Below are 24,093 nucleotides of genomic sequence, written 5' to 3'. Positions count from 1 at the left end.
GAGCTTCAAAGTCGTTTGCACGGCCTAACCCAGGAGAAAAAAGGGACGAAAATGTCGTCGACAAGGAGTCCAGTTGAGCATAAGGAATAGCATCAGAGACAATATTGAAAGAGTCATCTATGGAGAACCCAAAAACGCGAAAGGCATCGAAACCAAAAAGATTTTCTGCATTGCTCTGGTCGACCACAAATATGGGAACAGTGTGAACGACGGATTTGTAAGATACCTCAGCATTAAACTGTCCCAAGAGAGAAATCTTCTGTTTATTGTACGTCCGTAATTGGTGAGTGACAGGTGACAGGAGTGGAGAACCCAACTGAAGATACGCTTGAGAATTAATTATAGTGGCAGCAGAACCGGTATCCACTTGCATGCGAACATCTCGACCAAGGATTTGGACAGTGAGGAATAACTTCCCTGAAAGGGAAGAAGTGCAATTGACAAACAACACAGAATCAGAATCAGCATCATGTTAATGAACATCATGTATGCGGTCGGATTTGCAAACGGAAGACACATGGCCTTTCTTTTTGCAATTGTGACACACAGCCCAACGTTGGGGACAATCCTCGCGTGAATGTTTCGTAAAAAACCGCGGACATGAAGGAAGTTGCTGGGGGTTTTGCTGCAGTTTCTTAGCGGGTTGTTTACGGCTAGGCCAAGGCTGCGCGTGGGACCGCACTGCGGCCATTTTGGCCGGCGTGGACGCGGAGGTTGTATTTCCCCCGACATCACCCCACGCCTCTATTTGCGCCCCAGCGGCGCAGGAAATTTCAAAAGACTGCGCAATGGAGAGAACTTCATCTAGAGTCGGATTCGCCAACTGAAGGGCATGTTTGTTGGGCGCCGACCGGATGATAGCATCCCGTACCATGGAATCGGCATAGGATTCTTTGTGAACATCAGTAACAAATTGACACTTTCGACTGAGGCCGTGAAGTTCAGCAGCCCAAGCGTGATAGGATTGATGTGGCTGTTTTTGACAATGATAAAAGGCAATACGAGAGGCTACCACATGCGTTTGCTTTTGAAAATAGACAGACAGAAGTGAGCACATTTCAGCAAAGGACAAAGATGCAGGATCCTTCAAAGGAGCCAATTGCGACAACAACCGATACATTTGAGGTGAAATACAGGAAGGGAACAGAGACTTGCATGGTTGTTCGTCCGTGACATGAAATGCCAAGAAGTGCTGTCGAAGACGTTTTTCATAATCAGACCAGTCTTCCGCCGTGTCGTCGCAAGGAGGAAAAGGAGGTACAGCCAACGCCGAGAAACGCCCCGCATTTGACGCCGCGATGAAATCGCGAATCGCCACTGTTAGAAGTGTTTGCTGTTCAAGGAGATTTTGCAGTAGTTGCTCGACAGTAGCCATGGAACCCTGTGGGTCAACGGTGAAAAGGAAAAATCCACTACCTCGTCGCCAATTGTTATAACGTCAAATTTAACAAATATATTTCAGAACGACATAACACATATAAGTCACAGAGTAAGTTGACAAGCAAGACATGTGTACACGTTAGCATTCGAATGAGCACTGAGTCCCAGTCTAGCGGCCGCTGCTCGGCTGGCCGCTTAGGTGGCGCAGCTGCTGCATGGCTGGCAGACAGCGCCGCACGTAGAGGACGCGCGTAATTGCGCGGCGGTGCTTTGAATGATTGGCGAGTCACAACAATCAGTATTAACCCAAATTTGAAGAATGGTGTAGAGTGGTCAGGCACATGAAAATGAGCCCTCTGAGCTCGAAATACTATATCACGATCTGTGACTGTAGGCGATTTGTCTGTTATTTTATGAAATTAAGACAGTCACAGAAGCAACACACAGCAATGAGTAAAATGAAACTGAATAAATATGTATGTCAATGGTATAAAACAGGGCACATGTTACTGAAGCTGGAGCTAAGGATGTCTTTCAGCATCTATTTCACATCATATTACGTCCCAATAAACATAGAAATCCTAAATATACGTAATTTACAAATTTTCAATGGAAATTTGTTGCACAGTGTAGTTTGTTTTTGAGGAAAATGGTGTTGCCACTCTTAACATGGCTGCTACTGAACTATCCTTGTATTATTTTACAGTTCCTGCCCTTACAACGATTTGGTTTTAAACATATGGTTATCTGACTTACCTGCAACAATCATGTTCCAGAATTCTTCCTTCATCAACATTTTGAGCATTTTCTTATGCTGAGTGATCCACTCATTATATAAGAGTGGTTCTATGTCCACAGATTTACTCCTGAGAGTTTTGACAGCAGAGAGGGCCTTCTGATACTGCTGGGGCGAGAATGAACGTTCCACAAGCTTCTCTATTGCACTCTTCATACTGTTGAATGCTGAAATTCATATGAAATAAAGCAGTATTAACCATTTCTGTTGCTAACATGGCTAATTTTTAAACTATCGAAAAAATAAAAGATATTGTGTTACAGAATGAAACAAACCTGACATGACTAATAAGAACCTGCTAGTAACAAGATCACAGAAAAATAAGAAAGAGTTTCTCTGAATAGGATGTCGCTACTGTAGTCCCCAGTTAACAATACATGTAGCAAACAGTATTTTTGGGTATGGACCACCACTGTGTCTGGGGTTATTACACTTTGAGAAAATTTTCAATGAAGTTTTACCAAAACCTGTACCAACAGACAATGAAGCCACAGATCATCAGGTTACTGGGAAATGAAGAACTGAAAGCTGAACTAGACAAAGTGGTCCCAACATCCTAAAACTGGGAATCCAGTTTTTGATCTGTGCTGGAGATGACAGTCATGTGTGTGTGAGGTGTGCTTGCTTGTGTGAATGAATGTGCGTGTGTGTTCTCTTTCTTTTTCTGATGAAGTCTGTGGCCGAAAGCTTTGTATAAGTGTGTTAATTGTGACTGACTGCAACTCTGCATGTCATCTGAATGATAAGTAGCAATCTATCTTTTCCTTACATTCTTGATATTCCAAACTGGAGCTTCCATTGTTTGAATATTATGAAAAGAATACACCACTACTCACCATGTAATGGGAATTTTAATTAGGAGACAGGCACAACAAAAATACTGCTAAATGTGAGCTTTTGACCAAAAGGACTTCTTTAAAAGTACATAACACACACCCACACTTTGACTCAAGCACAGCTCATACACACACAACCACTGTCTCTGGCCACCGAAGCCAGACTGCGAGCAATTGCGCACGACGGGAGCAGCAATCTCGGTGGTAGGGTAAGGAGGGTGCTGGGGTGGGGCAAGGACAGAGACAGATAGCAGCGTAGGGGTGGGGGAGGGTAAGATGCTGCTTGCAGGGAAGTGGCGGGGACAGAGTAGGGCAGTGGGTGCAGTTGGGAGGTTAGACAGGTGGAGAGACGGGTTTGGGGTGGTGGGAGTGAAAAGGAGAGAAGTAGCGGTGGGGCAAAAAGACTGGCCACACTGGTGGGATAGGAAGCTGTGTAATGCCACAGTGGGTGCAGGGAAGTGTAGCGGGGCTTTGAATTTTGCCACTCTACACTCGTTCCCTCAGATAAAAAATATCCCGTCGCAGCGGTATGAGCGCTCGACGGCAGAGAAAATACTAAAATGGTAACACTTTTTTTGTTTTCTATCCGTTTTTTTTTTTTTGTCTCTTGTTAGCTGAAGCTTAAGGCAGACGTGATCTGGAAGACGTAAAAACAAAATACTTATTAGCTAGTCTTTATCTGATTTTAATGTGTAGACATATTGTGAAAGTTGTTAAGAAATTCGGAGGATGGAAGTAGCAAAGTAAATTAAATTGCATACAGTATCAAGATTATTTTAATTGGTATAAATTAGAAATTCCTGGACAATGAAACTTATTGCAAGATTTCGGAGCCGACTTTGTCACACAGAAATGAAGGAGATTTTTGAAGACCTGGACGCCGCCCGAAAGAAGACAAGTTAACCTGGTAAAGGATGATTTATCTACACCACTTCCCCATGTCAGTTACATTTTGTTATTCTCTGTTTCTTTTCAGTAAGTTTAGTAGTGGAAATTGGTTTAACTTTTGCTCAAAAACGCCACAAGGACCACCCCAACAATAGCTTTTCCAAATAACGAAGTCCGATAGCTTTTCTGTAATACAAAGTCCGATTTGCTTTTCATTTTTCCCCTTTTTCACGGTCATTAACGATTTTAAAAAACCCATTTTCGCTTACGATTACTTCCCACATTTTCAAACTTTTTCTTTTTTTCTCTATTATTTTTTTTTTTTTATTAACCACTACAACTGGCTCCCGCGATAGGACGCAATTTTCGGATGTGTCGTTTTTGAGCAAATTTGAAACTTTAATTTGTATTTTTTCCCAACAGAGAATAACAAAAAATCCTGAAGTTTAAAGGGTAACAAAAACACCAACTTTATTGTACAAATGATTATACAACACTATTGTAAAGAATTTTTGTAACTAATTCAATCTGTTTTCTTTTCATGGCACATATTGATGCAAAACTGTTATTTTGAGACCTTTTGGTGATTATCCGATGGAGATGTATTAAGAAAACCCATATTTTGACGAATACGATTTACGCAGAAGTGTTTGACCAGCCGCTGCAGGACAGAAAATTTAATGGTGAGTCACACAATTATGTTTCATTCAAACATTCAATAGCCAACTGCAGAATCCATTTTTCCCTTTCCACGCATCCTGTAGTTTTCTTCTAGATTTTTCCAAAATCATCTGTCTCTATTGTAGTTTGTGATAATTACAGTATTGTTGTAGCATGTGAAGATCGTGAATTTGACTGCCAAACAGTCATTTGTTACGAAAAATTTTGTCCGCCCTGCTGCATCTTTCTCAACCATTGTTTGCAATAGAGCAATCATTTACATTGACGAGAAAATATTTTAACCTAAATTTGAGTCAAATCTTTATTAATCACAAAATTGTTGAGGCTTTCGTGGCCACTTGTTGACAAACTGCCTATTGGCTTCTGTCTCGGGTTCTTCGGCCGACGTTCGTCTAATCAGTCTTATATTTTCCCCCTTTTGACTTACGATTATACATCCTATTACAATGGAACGCGGTAAGGTAGAGATAGTTTCGGCAGATGAGTTAAGTGAAGTAGATTCATCGTTCAACCAACAAGAAAGTCCGCGTTTCCTCCATGGACGAGTTCACAGATCAATGCAATGATTTTGCCTCAAACTCGCAACATTTGTGATAATACACAGATGGCGACTTTAAATGACAAAATGTGTAATGGACGCGAGACTAGACCGTCAGCGCCATTGTTAACATCAATGTCAGAACCGAATATGAGACAAATTCAGCAATGTGACACAAATCGGACACAGGAAACTGACAAACTGGACCGACTATTAGAGTTATTTGCAGACATGAAACGAGACGTTAGTCAGAAAATTGACGCAAAACTGGACGCACTTGGTCAGGACTTTAAACAAAGGCTAGATAAAAGCGACGAAAAATTTGACGTATTAAACCGTACTATGACCGAAAATTTTGAACGAACGACAAAACAGATGACAGAATTAAATAACACCACTCAAAAGCTCAGCCAGAGCTTTGAGACTTTGTCCAACCGAGTCACTAAACAGGAAGAAACTTTGGTTACATTCACACATGAAACAAAAAACAATATCACCCGATGTGAGAATCAGTTAACTCAAATAGTTAATGTGCAGCAGGAAGTGAACACTCGTGTGGAAGAGTTAGCTCAGGCCCACACTTCAGCTAGCTCCATCCAAGAAAAGCTGACTGAAGAAGTGGGAAATATTACCCAACAGCTCACAATGGTAGTTCTTGAACAAACCCACCTCAAAGAAAAGATAGAAAAACTAGAAGATCGAGCGGACCTCGCATCACTAAACAACGACACCAACATGGCCGAAAGAATTGTACATGAATGTAAATTGTGTGACGACTATCTGGACAAAAAACTTGAAACAATTACAGAAGACATACTTTCAAAAACAAAGACACATGTTAAAGAAGAGACAAAACACATAGAAGATGAAGTGACAAAATTACGAGACAATGTTGTGCCGTGTTTGGCGATTGGTGCAAATGCATCGTCAGGGAACGACAAAACAGCTAAAACCATGGCTAATGACACAGACAGAACCCATATTGCGGAATCACCTATTACAAGCCAAAATTACAATGTGCCGCTTTCTTTTCCACCAAACGAGCAATATTACGGTACGACACCTAGAGTAGCAAGTGACACAAACTACGTCAATACAGTTACGCCAACCGGCATGGCCGATGATGCGTTTGTGCAGCTAAGTGGGGTGCCGCTATGAAGCAGCGGTGCCTTACGTTTGAACAGTTCGAACAAGCCTTCTTGGACGAATTCTGGTCCGAGAATGAGCAACAGAGTCTAAGGAGAGAAGTGTGCAACCCCGAGACCTATGACCCTAAAAAAGAGACATTAAGACAATACTTTGAGAGGTACCTAGACAAGACACTGTACTGGACCAAACCAGCCGACTTGCCAGCGATAATTGACACTTTAAAGAGCCACTTACCCTTTACATACCGAGACAGATTAATAGGAGTACCGGAGAATGATGTTAAGACTTTCTTAAACTTCTTAGATCAAATGGACGTAGTTTACAGAGGCGATTCACACCATTCAAATTTTACGCATATTAGTAAACAAAATCAGCACCCACCCCAAAGGAACCGTAGTGACGGTGGTTGGTGGAACCATCCGTCTGCGCCGCGACACAATACGATGCCTGCGCGCTAAACATATTCAAATGGAAACGTGTATGACGGTAGGAACAACCGCAAAAATTCGTGGAATAATAATAACAACAATAATTATCGCCCATATCAAAATGGTAACTACAAGCAAAATGAAAATCACAGACAGTACAACAACAACAGCAATAGGAGACGTGAGAATAACCGGTACAACCCGGGCTACTTTGACATGCCATATAACAGTCATAATTACCACCAAAACAATAACAATCCCAAAAATCACCAACCAAATATGTGGAACACACAACATTCACGCTTGACAAATCATAACCCTCCACGGAATCTGCCCCCGTTCCCCAGTACAGTTATGCACTCCCCGCCACGAAGTAGCAATAACAATTGCGGCGCGCCATCAGCTGACGCGTGGGCGCCAACCGGCCGGAATGTAAACATAGTGGAGCTGGTCAATGAACCAGGCCAAACACAGCAGGCGACAGAAAACAGTCGACGACCGAGCTAAGCGCTCGTGCTTCGGTCGTGAGGTGTTGTAAGAGCGCAACGGCTGAGACGGTTTGTTTCCTCAGGTACGATGACAAAATGACAGCGGAAAGGAATTAACAAACCTATCAGGTTGATGACCTTGTTCTTTTGCGTTCACATCCCAAGTCTACAAAATTAAAACAACTGAACAGAAAATGGCAGCTATTATATTCAGGTCCTTTCAGAATAGCAAGCATACCTCACCCAGGTTGTTACTCCCTAGAATACCTGTTATCTCACAAGCCGAGGGGTCTGCATCCCCACAGACATTTGAAACCCTTTGTGCACTAAAACAACATAATATAATGACAACTAATTTGAACATGAGCAAGCTGCTGTGAAAACGAGATCGTAAATATTTGTATTGAATACACGAACATTAAGTTATACAGCCTAAGAACACAAACATTAATTTATGGAAATTATATACTGCAGTTACACTTGTACACATAATTATGAAGAGAATGTAAACCCAGGTGAGTACACTTACTGAATGAGAAAAGATATTCATATAGGAATGAGGTCTACGCAGGTTACATTTGTTGTTAATTGTAAATTATAAGGTGAACCAACAATTAGTTAGTTATTTCAAGGCACTCTAATGACAGGAGATAATAGCTATTGAGATCAGTAATGACAAAAGTATGTAGCAGAATGAATGAGGATGTAAGAATGAATGATCAGTATGAATGAGTTAATATTTAAGTTAATATAAGAAGGTAAGTTACTGTGAAGTAGTTGATGGAGACAAGAGATTATTTGAGGAAAATATTATTGGAGTTTTATGAGAATGGAAGTGCCAAATGGCCCCATGTATGTGATATATTAATGTTTGATGAGGAATATGTTTAATGTATAAGGATATATATATTATGATGAATATGTGAATAAGGAATGAGTGAGAATGTTTTGGTAATATTGTGCTACATAGAGAAGTGAGTAAACAGTCTACATCTTTAAGATTATATAAGAATTTCAATTTGAAAGAAAACATTTGTGATGAGTTAGAACACGTGAGTACAAGGCGTTAAAGGTGAATCTATTTACAGTGCCATTGAAAATGAACGAATGCAAGAAAAGCAGAGTGAACATAATGATGATTACAGCTGTTGAAAGAAGTGTAATAAGAATGTGACTCGTAAACACATAAGCTTTAATTTATTTCAGAAGTGTAACTTAGTAACCTTTCGTTAAGTTTTGTTAAGCCATTGTGCGGAAGAAAACATTTATATTTTGTGTTCAGACATGAGAATGATATTTTAAGGAACTTAAGTTGAAATATAGTTTTTACACAGCCCTCATCTGAATACATTTATATAATTTTTTTTTTTTTTACGAAAGTGAAATTAGTGCCATGTTAGCCTTTATTATACTTATACTTACATATGACAGAAAACCCTGAGGAAGCAAAAGATAGGAGAGTTATTAAGGCTGTTATGCGACTCGTACAACACCTCTACTTAAGCGAACAGATGACAAAATTACATCTATGTTGAAGACAACATTTGACTTTTCAGGCTATGCAAGGTAAGTGCAAAGGGGAAGTGACCACCCGTGCAGCCGACGTCGAGCTGTTCGCTTAAGTAGAGGTGTTGTACGAGTCGCATAACAGCCTTAATAACTCTCCTATCTTTTGCTTCCTCAGGGTTTTCTGTCATATATATATATATATATATATATATATATATATATATATATATATATATATATATATATATATATATATAAAAAAAAAACAGAGATGATGTGACTTACCGAACGAAAGTGCTGGCAGGTCGATAGACACACAAACAAACACAAACACACACACAAAATTCAAGCTTTCGCAACAAACTGTTGCCTCATCAGGAAAGAGGGGAAGGAGAGGGAAAGACGAAAGGATGTAGGTTTTAAGGGAGAGGGTAAGGAGTCATTCCAATCCCGGGAGCGGAAAGACTTACCTTAGGGGGAAAAAAGGGGAGGTATACACTCGCACACACACACATTTCCATCCACACATGTGTGGATGGAAATGTGTGTGTGTGCGAGTGTATACCTCCCCTTTTTTCCCCCTAAGGTAAGTCTTTCCGCTCCCTTACCTTAGCAAGCATGTGTGGATGGAAATGTGTGTGTGTGCGCGAGTGTATACCTCCCCCTTTTTCCCCCTAAGGTAAGTCTTTCCGCTCCCGGGATTGGAATGACTCCTTACCCTCTCCCTTAAAACCCACATCCTTTCTTCTTTCCCTCTCCTTCCCCTCTTTCCTGATGAGGCAACAGTTTGTTGCGAAAGCTTGAATTTTGTGTGTGTGTTTGTGTTTGTTTGTGTGTCTATCGACCTGCCAGCGCTTTCGTTCGGTAAGTCACATCATCTCTGTTTTTAGATATATATTTTTCCCACGTGGAATGTTTCCCTCTATTATATTGATATATACATAATGTTTAACCTTCATTAAAGTAGAAGAAAGTTCATGGTTGAACTCTTGAGAGGAAATTTGATATGTCATTATGTAATACACATTATGAGAGAGACACTCTCTGAGATACATTTTCCATTTGTATAGACGGTATCCAGAAGAAGTGGAGATATTGAGGAAGTACTGAGCAGATATGCGATTCACTCATGCAAGGATTTGTTAAGGTATGATACACTAAGTCATATGAACAATCACCACACAAACAGAGAATCTGTCATGATGTTACACTACACAGACTTGACGTAAGGACACTTACCTTTACCCATGATTTGGTAAATTGTAAGCACCTCCTTTCAAACACCCCTTGAAGGTGATGCAAACGTTATAATGTATTATGTTCTCTTTTTTCATGTAGTAGCTGTAGGATTTGGTAGTTTATAGGTAGTGAATAGTTTCTTCCAGTCTATCTTTCTTTCTTTCTCCATTATCCCACCACCTCCTGCAGCTGGGTATTGTTTGTTTATGGAATGTAAAAATATAATGTGTGACAGTAAACTTTCAGGTATGAATTAAAAGACATGAAGAAAATTGAGTATGGCATTACAAGCCTGGTCAACCACTAGCTAAGATATGGAATCAAAAGAAAGAGATAAATAATAAATGAAGGAAAGCCCGTGCAAGTCTGATATCCCTTGGCACGCCCAACCTGAACAAAAAAAGAAATTAATACCCCAATAAAAGAAAGCCAATGGGACTTAGTATAATTTTTTAGTGTAAATATTTCACATGCATATTCTTGTAAATTTATATGTATTTGTATATGTGTTAAAACTTTACATATTGTCAACATATTTTGAAATGTGACCACGAAATGTAAGCTTTCATAATTAACGATGTAAACATGCTTGGACAAAGTGAACTGTTAAAATGTAAATATTGCAAAAAAGTGTTGCAAACTGTGAACGTTATAAACGACTAATTTTGTGTTGTTTGTGAAACTTATGGTGCATAAACCAAATAACTGTTTGTAAATCGATATAAACTGCAATTTACTCCAACGATAATGAGGATTTTCACACTGCAAATGAACGTTTGTTGGCAAGTGTAAACAACGTGGTGAAACACCTACCTTTGCGAACATCGACACCGTTGTTCCTGGCCGGCCTTCAGATGCTTTAGAAACAATAAACTCAGCACCTGTCATAGGCGATGTGGAGGCTAAAAACTACATCGACCATATATGCCCCGGGAACAATAGTCATGAAAACGCACAAGGACCTGGAGTGTTGTGTCGTAACAGAAGACATGGACGTTGCTTCAGATCACGCACACGCTCAATCTTATGGTGTCACCGGACTTAACACGCCAATTATGCTGGAATAACAAATTGTAATGAACACTATGTGAGAGTGAATAGTGTTCAAGACTGTCATAACGCAGCGATTTTGAAACTGCCGCACGCGAAATTCAGTGATGCTACTGCGCATGCGCAAAGACTACGTGCTGCCAGAGATGCATTGGGAAACCAACGCTGGAAGCGCACAACATTAACTGCGCTGGTGAGCAGCTTGCTCAAACACACACTATGTAAACATATATATGTTAATTGTCTAAAAAGGATCAAAACTGTAACAAGTGTATGTAGTATATAGATTTAGAAACCAAGTGAATCCTCTAAGTATGCATGTGGCGTTTCCTGGGAAAATATGTATAATAGACATTTAGGTATATCTATTCTATTGTTTGCTAGCCTGCCAAGCTAAATGTTTTAGCGTGACAGTCGAGGGGGCGATGTAGCGGGGCTTTGAATTTCGCCGCACTACACTCGTTCCCTCAGATAAAAAATATCCCGTCGCAGCGGTATGAGCGCTCGACGGCAGAGAAAATACTAAAATGGTAACACTTTTTTTGTTTTCTATCCGTTTTTTTTTTTTTTTTTGTCTCTTGTTAGCTGAAGCTTAAGGCAGACGTGATCTGGAAGACGTAAAAACAAAATACTTATTAGCTAGTCTTTATCTGATTTTAATGTGTAGACATATTGTGAAAGTTGTTAAGAAATTCGGAGGATGGAAGTAGCAAAGTAAATTAAATTGCATACAGTATCAAGATTATTTTAATTGGTATAAATTAGAAATTCCTGGACAATGAAACTTATTGCAAGATTTCGGAGCCGACTTTTCACACAGAAATGAAGGAGATTTTTGAAGACCTGGACGCCGCCCGAAAGAAGACAAGTTAACCTGGTAAAGGATGATTTATCTACGCCACTTCCCCATGTCAGTTACATTTTGTTATTCTCTGTTTCTTTTCAGTAAGTTTAGTAGTGGAAATTGGTTTAACTTTTGCTCAAAAACGCCACAAGGACCACCCCAACAATAGCTTTTCCGAATAATGAAGTCCGATAGCTTTTCTGTAATACAAAGTCCGATTTGCTTTTCATTTTTCCCCTTTTTCACGGTCTCTCTTCTCCATTTATTTTTTTATTAACCACTACAGAAGGGGAGAGTTCTCCTCTATTTCTCTAGTTTTCGACCCCTGCCCCTCCACTCGTCTAACCTTCCAACTGCACCCAGCTGCCCTAACCTGTCCTCCCCACCTCATCCCTGTACACTCCCACAAGCAGCACTTTATTCTCTACCACCCTCCCCTGGTATACCTCCTCCTCCCCACCCCAGCCTCCTCATTACTCCCACCACCCAGGCTGCTTCTCCTGTCACGCACAGTTGCTCACAGTCTGGCCTCAGTGGCTGGAGACAGAGGTCGTGTGTGTACGAGTTGTGCTTGAATGAATGAGTTTGTGTATTGTCTACTTCACAAGAAGTCCTTTTGGTCAAAAGCTCACACGTTTAGCATTTTTTTGTTGTTATGCTTCTCTGTGACTCAACATCTACATTGTACGGTGACAAGGAATCTATCATTTTCATAATATTATCAATATACTATATTTTTATCTCTTCTAAGACCATTTCCCTACCTTCTTCCAGATATTCTGATAATCACAGCTTGTAATATAAGCACCAACCAACAGATGTGGATAATTAAATAATACTGGAAGACAGAGAATGCTGAACAGCTTCAATGGGAATGGACACAATAGAATACACCTCAACCAAAAGGCTATTAATTTACAAGTAGTGCGAAAAATTTGATCGAACTTCATATATCTGTAATGCACCACAGAGTGGTCAACCAGCGAGTGTTATCACCTTTGAAAATGAAATGGTTGTTATGTACTAGGGATTTATATGAAGCCCAAAGAAATAAAAAAAGCAGAGCCTGTGTCAAGTTGCACATTTCCTGTAGATCCTTGGGTAACCTAATGCAACATTTACGTATTTATCTACAAATTCCATAGATCCTGTTATGCGTATGACGCTAGGATGTAGAACAACTTGAGTAATATATGTTCACAGACCATGGTATCAATTAGTTTACAAGAGCAGAACTAGACATAAATTACATAAGACTTGCAAAAATAATAATGAACTAAAATAAAGTCGCAGGAATAATACATTATGCAAAGTTTATCACATTGCAAAAGCCTGTTTGTCACAGTAAGTATATGGTTACAAATAGGAACAAAAGGAACATAAACAAACAACAGTAAATATAAATACATACAAAGACTACTTTTCTCTGTTGAAGTATTCATCAAGTGAGTAGAACGTTTTCTCGATTAAATATGTTTTTAGATTGTTTTTGAATGATGCACTGTTACTACGTAGACTTTTTATATAGCTCGGTAATAAGTTAACTATTTTGACACTGGAGTAATGCACTCCTTTCTGTACCCGAGTTAAACTTTTTAGTTCAAAGTGGAGGTCAGCCTTCTTTCTTGTATTGTGATAATGGAAGCTTTCATTGGTTTCATAGTGGGCAGGATTGTCAACCAAGAAACTCATTAGGGAAAAAATTTACTGGCAGGTTGTGGGAAGTATTCCAAGTTTTTTAAAGAGCGTACGGCAGGAGGTTCTCGGGGGTACTCTGTACATTATACGGACTACTTTTTTCTGCATGAGGAAGATTTTTTTAGACGAGGGTGAATTGCCCCAGAAGATGATGCCATAACACATAATGGAGTGGAAGTATGCAAAGTATGTGGACTTCGTGACATTTATGTCTCCAAATTGTGAGATTGTCCTAATGGCAAAAATTGCTGAGGACAGCCTTTTTACAGTCTCGAGGACATGGTGGTCCCAGTTGAGCCTACTGTCTATGTGGAGGCCTAAGAATTTGGTGCAGTGTACCCTTTCTATCTGATTATTGTTATTTAAAACAGTAATCTCCTGGGGGAATTTGTGGTCTAGGCTGAAATGGATATAATTTGTTTTGCTCAGGTTTACTGTGAGCGAGTTCACTTGGAACCAGGTTAATAGTACTGTAAGTAACTTGTTGGCATCAACCTCTATATCAGTGAGCTGTTTGTTACTAATCAAAATACTGGTGTCGTCAGCAAACATGGTGAACTTGCATGTACTGCATGAAAAAGGTAGGGCATTTTCGTATATCAGAAACAGCAACGGAAGGACGGATCCCTGGGGCACTCCATGGAGTACAGTGCTCCAGTCTGACTCTACTACCTCTCCCTCTTTATTGCTCCCATTGAGAATTACCTTCTGCTTCCTGTTTTGGAGGTAGGATTTTAGCCAGCTTCCCAGTGCCCCAGTGATCCCATAGTGGCGTGCTTTGTTGAGGAGTATTTTGTGGTCCACACAGTCGAAGGCTTTGGACAGATCACAAAATATTCCAACTGCCTTCATTTTATTATTTAGGGATTCCAGTATATCATTTGTGAAAGAAAATATGGCCTCAGTTGTGGACATACTTTTCCGGAAACCGAACTGTCTATCACTTACGATGCCAAAGTTTTCTAGGTGCCTTACAATTTTGGAGTGTATTAGTTTCTCAAGGAAAGTGGACAGGAGGGAGATTGGACGATAGTTTGAGACTTGTGTTGTGTCTCCCTTTTTGTGGAGAGGCTTCACTATAGCAATTTTCATGCCCTTTGCAAGTGTCTCAGTCAAGATTACTTCACAAATAACTACGGAATGATACAAATCACCATTTAAAATTAATCACCATTTAAAACTCTGCAAGATTCTTTTGAATGAAGAAATGCAACATGATGGCATTATTCCAAAAATCTGTTTGCCTGATGAAGCAAATCTTAAGCTGTCAGGTGCTGTTAACAGGCATGATTGTATGTACTACACCACAGGAAACTGCTATGCTGTAATTGAAGAAACAATTTAATCAACCTGAGGTTGCAGTAGTTTGGGCACACCTTTCAAGTCAAGGGACCATTGCCCCCCCCCCCCCTCCCTCTCCTTTCACACAACAGTTACCCACAGTGCCTATCTCAACATGATGTTGCATACTGCAATTATACAGTTAAGTCTACAGCAGAGTAATAAAGAGTTCTACTTTCACCAAGCTGGAGCTCCTCCTCATTACACTTAACCCTGCTTGGGTTTCTTGACAAGTTACCTAATAGATGGACAGGCCAACTGAATCACCAGACCTTATCCCAATAAACTTTTTTCTTTTGAGATGTTATCATGGATACAGTCTTTGCAAGAAAACCATGTACTGTTCATGACATGTGTCAATTCATAAGAGAACATGCCAAGACATGTAACACTGTAGACCTCCAGTGCCAAAGTGTGCTTGAGTGTACAACAGGAATGTTTAAACCCTGAACACTGGCAATTTGAGCACATAAGACAATGGGCACTTAACATGTTGAACTTATTGTGACTTCAAATATCTAATTTCTGTAATTTTCTATAATAAATTGTTCATTCTCATTTAATTACCAACCTATTTTCTATACTTAGTAGTAGTAGTAGTAATAGTAGTAGTAGTAGTAGTAGTAGTAATAATAATAATAATAATAATAATATTTACTGTATACCTACTTATGCATCTCCCTGTATTTTAAAACCTAGAAAATATTTACTGAACAAGCAAAGTGGGAGCTCTACAGTTTGAATTACACTCCTACTGATTACACTATCTGGTCAAAAGTATTTGGACATCCCTATGTACGAGGATAATCCCAAAAGTAAGGTCTCCTATATTTTTATAAGTGCATAGACCTGTTTATTTCTACAATGGTTTACATCAGTTTACAGCTTAAACATTTAGCTATTTTTCGACATAATCAACATTTCTGTCGATGCATTTTTGTAGACACTGTGGCAGTTTTTGTATGCTCATGTCATACCAGCTCACCACCATTCTGTTCAGAAAGTTATGAACCTCTTCTTTCAGCTCATTGCTGGAGCTGAATTGCTTTCCGTAAAGGTGTAAAGTGGTTTGCCCAGGTTTCGTCACCCATGACAACTCAGTCCAGAAAGTTGTCCTTTTCGGCTGCAAGGCGGTGAAGAAACGCGTGGGAAGCATCAAGTCGTTGCCGCATGTGGTCCTCAGTCAGCATGCATGACACCCACCTTGCGCACACTTTCCGGTAGTTCAATTTTTCCATTAAAATTCTGTAAGCGGTGCTTCGGGAAACCTCAGGATGCAACGTGCAGAGATCATCCAGGGTGATCCGCCGATCTTCACGCAAGCTTTGCTCAACCTTCAACATTGTCCCCTCAGAAATTGACGGTCTCCCGCTCCTCTGTTTGTCATGAATTTCGGTCCGACCAGCTGCAAACTCTCTACACCACTTACGAACATTTTGGACATCCATCCTCTTCCGTCAATTGGCGATGGATTTCAATTGGCGCAGTGCCCTTTGCGTTCAAAAACTGAACAACTGTGCGCAATTCGCACTTGGCAATAACATCCGACGGGAGCTCCATTCTCAACGGCTGCCGAGCCAAGACTGAGCACCTCAGTGCGGCATTTGCATGACACACAGCACGTGAAGCACTCTTCATACCAATGTGACCAACTGCCACACAAATAGAGTTCTGTACTTATAAAAAAACAGGAGACCTTACTTTTGGGATTACCCTCGTAGTGCAGAATTGACTGCTAGCTGTCAAGAGAGGCAGACTACCAATTAAAATAAGTGAGCTTTAACCTATGTAAAGTCTACAATCCACTTCTTTTGCAAAGCAGTAACACACTAAAGGCTGACAGGAGAGCTCAGTGATTTCGAACGTGGACTGGTCATCATACGTCACTTGAGTAACAAATGCATCAAGGACATTTATGCCCTTCTAATATTGTCAAAGTTGAATGTGAAGTGGAAATGTGAAAGAACAACCCAAGTCCGGGAGACCTCACATACTGATGGATAGACTATTGAGAACTGCAGAGGGTGGCTATAAAAATCATATAAAATCAGAAGGAACCACTCTCGAGTTCTGAAGTGCTACCAGCAGTCCAGTTAATGACTGTGCACAGGGAGTCAAAAAGAATGGGGTAAAATGGTTGAGTAGCTCCTCATAAGCCACACATTTCTGTAGTCACTACTAAGCGATACTTGAGGTGCTGTAAAGAGCGGTGCCACTGGACTGTGGATGACTGGAAATGAGTCATTTGGGGAGATAAATTACTCTGTACCCTTGCTGAATCATGCAGTACCCTCTCACAATCTGATGGGAGACCTCGGGTTGGCAAATTCACGGAGAACATTACGTTCTGTCATGCGTAGTGCCAACAGTGAAGCACGGAGTAGGTGGTGTCACTGTTTGGTGATGTTTTTTATGATTACAGGGTGGGTCCCTTATTACAATTAAGGAAACACTACAATGGAGAAGGATATGAACACATTTTGAAGCATTATACTGCATACAGTAAAGGAATAGTTTGGAGATGGCAACTGTTTGCATATGGATGACAATGCACCCTGTCAGAAAGCAACGTCTCTGAGGCATAGGTTTGTGGTCAACAACATTCCTAAAATGGACTGGCCTGTGAACCCAATGGAAAACTTTTGGGACGAGTTACGTCAGTTTTGCTAGAGACCCCAACATCCAACTTTATGACCCTCTTTAGGTTCGGCCCTCGAGGAAGAATGGATTCCTAGTCCTCCGCAGACATTTGGACACCTCACTGATAGTTCCTGAGCGAGTTCTGGCTGTCGTAAAGGAGAAGGCTGGATACCGTGTTAATGTCCATTAATAGGGGTCCAGATGCTTTTGATCACATAGCGGGTGAATCAGAACAGACTGTGTGAGTGTAAGTTTGTTTACAAAGTACAGATGTACTTGAAATTACAAATCATGTACAGGACATACAGTGAGGAACAATATTTGGGAGACAGCTGTTTAGGAAGGTAGTATAGTATGTAAAACTTTCATACCTTGGGAGAATGGTTCTCCTTGACTTAGTAATTCCTGGAAATCGCTCTCCGGGTTTGTGGTTCCAACCACCTTCACTCTACCGTGAGCTAAAAACCCACTTGGCTTCGCTGCTTGTGAACTGCTCATAGCAGATGTTCCAGGCTGGTCAAAATCCTTTGGTTTCTCAGATTCTGTGCCATTTGTAACTGCTCTGTTGAAACATTTTTTCATGAATTCATAAGTCACTATGAGTTTAAAAAAACATGTAGCATTTAAATTAACGAACAAACAATTTTATTCTTCACATACATTCTTATAACATATGGAAAGGAGAAGAAGGAAGGACACCAATACTGTAGTGACCACCACCTTATCTAGGTGTCATCATTATTCCATAAAGGCTTATACACTGGCCACTGGAAATTGTGGAACTTCAAGCAACTGAGATTTTCAAACCTGGGTGCCTCTTTTTTCAGAGGTACGTTGCAGCGTGGCCCTCTTGTTAAGTCAAACAGTCCAGACACACATTATTTGGGAATAATCTGACAAACAAACCAGGAAAAATGGAAGATGTTTGAGCCTGATCTTCATGAATGATTAATCTAATGTGATGAACCATGATACCAATACAATTCTCTAGCTTTCATGAACACACTTGTACCATCCAGCCATGTGAACACATCTCACTGCACAAAAAATTGTACATAACAATTTTTACATGAAGCACAGAAAATTTTAGACTTTAATTCTATATTTTGCAACAGAATATGTACTTATTATTATTATTATTAACATTATCCATTACACAGGATAATACTTCATGCTTCAGTTAATTAATTACAACATTTATTACAGATACAAAACAGTTATTTTAAATATTGTGTAGTAACCTCTTACATTATTTATTGCCTTAAAATTAGCACAGAGCTTGTTTTGCAAATGGTGACTGAAATTCATGTATGTGAAAATTCTATTGCATCACACAATTTATAGAAGCCTTTCAAAAATGAGTTGTACAAGTTCACTCTTGCCAGTTGGCCAGTTACTGTCTTCATTATTACACTTTTCAGTAGCATGTTTCTCTGCCTATCCAAGCTGCTACAGTCCAGTAACACGTGGTCCACAGTTTTGTTACCCTCAGTGAACCAACACGTGGTGTCATCTGTTATTGTGAATTGACAGTAGTATGCCTTTAGTTAAACTACTTACCCTAGTGTTCAATTTACTAAAATTCTTGCAATCAAATTCACTGGATGTCCCCAGCATTGAACATCGTTTAAAAGACCTTCTATGACTGTTTACAAAGGGTCAACAGACATTCATGGTGTCAGTCGCAATTGCTTTCTCATTATCATGTTGCACAGTCACAGTGCATATGAAATTAGGAGAGACTGGTAATCTGATCACTAGTGTGGCGCACCATTAATATATATTATTTTGCGATGACTCCTTTTGCTGTCTGCTGCCTTTCTTTCATCCATTCTTCCAGAGCTGTTTTTAATTTGTCCCACAACAGTTTTTGGGGGTGTTTGATGTTTCTTGTGATCTGGATGCCCCTTTGCCCAGCTTGTCTTGCCTGTGTAAAGCCTACAATCTACTTCTTTTGCAAAACTCTAGCCTTATTTCTTGTTTCTTCAATTAGATTATTTTAATGGTTTAGATTTCTCAAGATTATTTTTTTCTATCAGTCAGTATTACTGCCATTTCTTTGGGCCATGTAATGTGTTACACTTTTTGAGAGCCTTTAAAACAGGAAAGTGCTCTGCTAAGAACAATGATGAACAGACACTGTACTGAGACAAGCATCAACCATTAAAGTGAAACTGTGATGTGAGCCAGAATGGAAATATGGTACAAAAGTTCATTTGTGTAGTGATTAACATCACAGCTACTGATGCAGAGGCACTATGTTCAATTAGCAGGAACATTTCATAATTTTTCTGTAGTGTGAAGGTCTCAAATGACATCCAGTGAGGCCAAACGAGAAATTTCAATCAGATAAGCAGCAAAACTGCTGCACAACTTGTGGAGGTGGCTTAACAACGTAAAAGCTAGCACTTAACTTGAATCAACGCAACATATCTAGAACAAATCTTCCACTTTACAGCAGAGTGTGCAGTCCTGTGAGACTTCCTGACAGTTTAAGACAGTATGCAAGGCCAGGACTCGAACCTTGTACTCTCGACATGATGTGTGACATGATCCACTGGTCAGCCTGAATATTTTGTATTTATTCCAATTACAGAGCACTATATTTGACATCTAGTTATTAATTTCAGTATACAATGACCATCTCCAGATCTGAGGCCAATTTTTTGATTACATCATGCCAAACAAACTTTCTCATTATTATGTAAAACTATAAATACCAAATAAACTATTCTATATCTAAAAACAAGGATGATGTGACTTACCAAATGAAAGTGCTGGCAGGTCGACAGACACACAAACAAACACAAACATACACACAAAATTCAAGCTTTCGCAACAAACTGTTGCCTCATCAGGAAAGAGGGAAGGAGAGGGAAAGACGAAAGGATGTGGGTTTTAAGGGAGAGGGTAAGGAGTCATAACCTAACCTAACCTAACCTAACCTAACCTAACATGTTTAAATATGTCTGCTTGTGTCTGTATATGTGTGGATGGACATGTGTGTGTGTGTGCGAGTGTATACCCGTCCTTTTTTCCCCCTAAGGTAAGTCTTTCCGCTCCCGGGATTGGAATGACTCCTTACCCTCTCCCTTAAAACCCACATCCTTTCATCTTTCCCTCTTTCCTGATGAGGCAACAGTTTGTTGCGAAAGCTTGAATTTTGTGTGTATGTTTGTGTTTGTTTGCGTGTCTGTCGACCTGCCAGCACTTTCATTTGGTAAGTCACATCATCCTTGTTTTTAGATATATTTTTCCTACGTGGAATGTTTCCCTCTATTATAACCAAATAAACTATTCTAACAGACATGTTGACCCTACAGAGTCATAATGACGAGGCTTGTTTGGTTGCTCATTTTAACTGTATAATATTTACATATGCTGGCTCAATGTGATGGAAAAATTGCTTGTACTTAGGTCAGCAGATGGTCACCATAGACCAAAGTTAATAACCTGATGTAAAATAATGTGATCCTTAACTGGTATAGACACAAACTAATCGTTCCTGGATCAATGTGGATTTTTGCCAATACTCATCTCAGTTTGTAAAAGTTGGCCTGGCTACTTCAGTTGATAAGAGCATTGCCCACCCAGACAAGGGTTCATATTTGAGTCCCAGACTGCCACACGGTTTCACACTTTGAAGTAGTTCTGAATATACAAGGCTACTATAAATGATTCACTCATTTTCAAAGCTGTACAATTTCCATCTACAAATAAGACTGAAGTGTGAACAGAACTCTAACCTCATCAAGATTGCATTTAGCACTACACAAATTTTCCGCAAACGCCCCTCTGGTCACACAATACACATCCAACTGATAGTCAAGTTTGTTCCATACCTTATGTAGCAACAGCCTATCAATGGTCATCAAAGCACCATAGATGCTTTCTCTGAGCTGCTTCAGTGTTCTTGACTCTAGAGGTACATAAACAAGATCCACAGCACAAGGCATTAGGTCACGTGACCTGGCCAATCAAGGGAACAGAACCACATTATCTTCACCTCTGCGCCCAATCTAGCAATGTGGATGTCCATCGTTTAGGTAGCGACAAACATCGATGCTCCAATGAGAAGTGTCCTGTCTTGTTGCAAGGTGAAATTTTTGGAATGAGTAGTCTGTTGTGGAAACAACCAGAACTACAACATATCTAGGTACAAGGTACCTGTCATAGTCTTCTCACAGAAGAAAAATGGACCATATAGCTTCTTTGTCTGTGGCACTGTACACAAAACATTAACCTTTAGTGAATCTCATTCATGTGTCACTGTTTCATAAGGATTTTTCAGTGCCTCATACTCTCACATTTTAACAATTAATCATTCCAGATAAATTGAAAGTTTCTTCGTCGCTGAAAATTAGCTCGGAAGCAAAATGTTTGTCCTCAAGTGCTTTCTGCATTGTGATGCAAAACTGAAGTTACTGGCCATAATCTTCCAGTTTTAATTGTAGCACAACCTGCAGATGTGACGGTGGCTTGCACAGACTGTTGATTTTTTTGGACTGCATACGAAACTTTCCCTCACCTTTTTCACAGTCGCATCTGGCACACTCAGTTGACCAGTACTTTTCTGTTTATGGAGACAACCATTGTGTCTAAACTGTCTATATCAATGCAAAATGCTCTTTTTCACAATTCCTTCTGAATGTGCAGTGCAATGTTGTAATAGGTAAACATCTTGCATATTTCGACACACAAAAACTCTTTTCTCACCATGTCACCATTTTGCCAACGCACCACACTCGTTAATGGTAAGTGTTGGTCAAAATGTAAACTCAGTGAATTTATGGTTCTATTCATGCATCAGTCATATTTGTAAATGCACTACTTTAGAAAATACAGAACTCTGAAAACAAATTAATCCTTTATGGAGCCCTGTACTGTAACTTATAAAAGACTGACCATCATTTAAGAGAGAACCAGTCAGAATTTAAAAAAGGAAAAGGAACCAGGAAAGCAATTATGGCACTGTGAATGATTTTAGAAAGAAGAATTGAGACAAAATAGGATATGTCTGCCACATTCATTCACCTATAGAAGGCATTTAACGAGTGGGTTGGATGACATAACAGAATAGAACTGGAGTAGACTGAAGAGAGAAGATGATTCTCAATCTCTACAAAAATCAGAGTACAGAAATTAAATGGAATGATCGTATGGCATTTATTGGCCGGGATACCCCTTCGGGGTTCGGCCGCCATATTGCAAGTCTTTTTAGTCGACACCACTTCAGCGACTTGCATGTCAATGATGATGAAAATGATGGTGAAGGACACACAACATCCAGTCCCCTGCCAGGAATCGAACCCAGGCCCCTTGCATGGTAGGCAGTAACGATACCCCTGTGCTACGGAGGCAGACAGAAATAGGTATCAATGGGATTAAGAAAGAGGCTAGAATATGAAAATGTGTCTGACATGGCTGTCCTCTGTCTCCATATTTACTTAATTTATGTTAAGAAAGGCCAATACAAACAATGAACAGCAGCAACAAAGGGGGGTTAATACTGATGGTACACAAACACACTGTATTCCATATGCTGATGAAACAGCACTCTTAGCAGATTCTGATAAAGACTAACTATATATTAATATAATAGAGGGAAACATTCCACATGGGAAAAATGTATCTAAAAACAAAGATGATGTAACTTAGCAAACGAAAGCGTTGGTATGTTGATAGAGACACTAACAAACACAAACACACACACAAAATTCAAGCTTTCGCAACCTACGGTTGCTTTATCAGGAAAGAGGGAAGGAGAGGGAAAGACGAAAGGATGTGGGTTTTAAGGGAGATTGTAAGGAGTCATTCCAATCCCGGGAGCGGAAAGACTTACCTTAGGGGGGAAAAGGGACAGGTATACACTCGCGCGCGCACACACACACACACACACACACACACACACACACACACACACATATATCCATCCGCACATATACAGACACAAGCAGACATACGTAAAGGCAAAGAGTTTGGGCAGAGATGTCAGTCGAGGCGGAAGTACAGAGGCAAAGATGTTGTTGAATGACATGTGAGGTAGGGGCGGCGGCAACTTGAAATTAGCGGAGGTTGAGGCCTGGTGGGTAACGGGAAGAGAGGATATATTGAAGGGCAAATTCCTCTCTTCCTGTTACCCACCAGGCCTCAACCTCCGCTAATTTCAAGTTGCCGCCGCCCCTACCTCACCTGTCATTCAACAACATCTTTGCCTCTGTACTTCCGCCTCGACTGACATCTCTGCCCAAACTCTTTGCCTTTACATATGTCAGCTTGTGTCTGTATATGTGCGGATGGATATATGTGTGTGTGTGTGTGTGTGTGTGTGTGTGTGTGTGTGTGTGTGTGCGTGCGCGAGTGTATACCTGTCCCTTTTCCCCCCTAAGGTAAGTCTTTCCACTCCCGGGATTGGAATGACTCCTTACCCTCTCCCTTAAAACCCACATCCTTTCGTCTTTCCCTCTCCTTCCCTCTTTCCTGATGAAGCAACCATGGGTTGCAAAAGCTTGAATTTTGTGTGTGTGTTTGTGTTTGTTAAGTGTCTCTATTAACATAGCAATGCTTTCGTTTGGTAAGTTACATCAT

The 24,093-nt window shown here is 40.1% G+C and overlaps 1 protein-coding gene across 2 annotated transcripts in view; it reads right to left on the bottom strand.

Moving 5' to 3' along the window:
- LOC126210353 (X-ray repair cross-complementing protein 5) overlaps positions 1–24,093 on the bottom strand; it is a 167,742-nt gene that overhangs the window by 25,395 nt on the left and 118,254 nt on the right. For both annotated transcript variants that reach the window (XM_049939567.1, XM_049939568.1), the window contains 2 exons: positions 17,877–18,067; positions 2,137–2,343 (listed from right to left, as the gene is read on the bottom strand). In XM_049939567.1, the coding sequence (XP_049795524.1) occupies positions 2,137–2,343; positions 17,877–18,067 (398 nt within the window). The remainder of the gene's footprint in view (positions 1–2,136; positions 2,344–17,876; positions 18,068–24,093) is intronic.

The sequence above is a fragment of the Schistocerca nitens genome, chromosome 10 (genome assembly GCF_023898315.1).
Source record: "Schistocerca nitens isolate TAMUIC-IGC-003100 chromosome 10, iqSchNite1.1, whole genome shotgun sequence".
NCBI classification, from domain to species: Eukaryota; Metazoa; Arthropoda; class Insecta; order Orthoptera; family Acrididae; genus Schistocerca; species Schistocerca nitens.
This window is presented reverse-complemented; position numbering and strand designations above follow the sequence as displayed.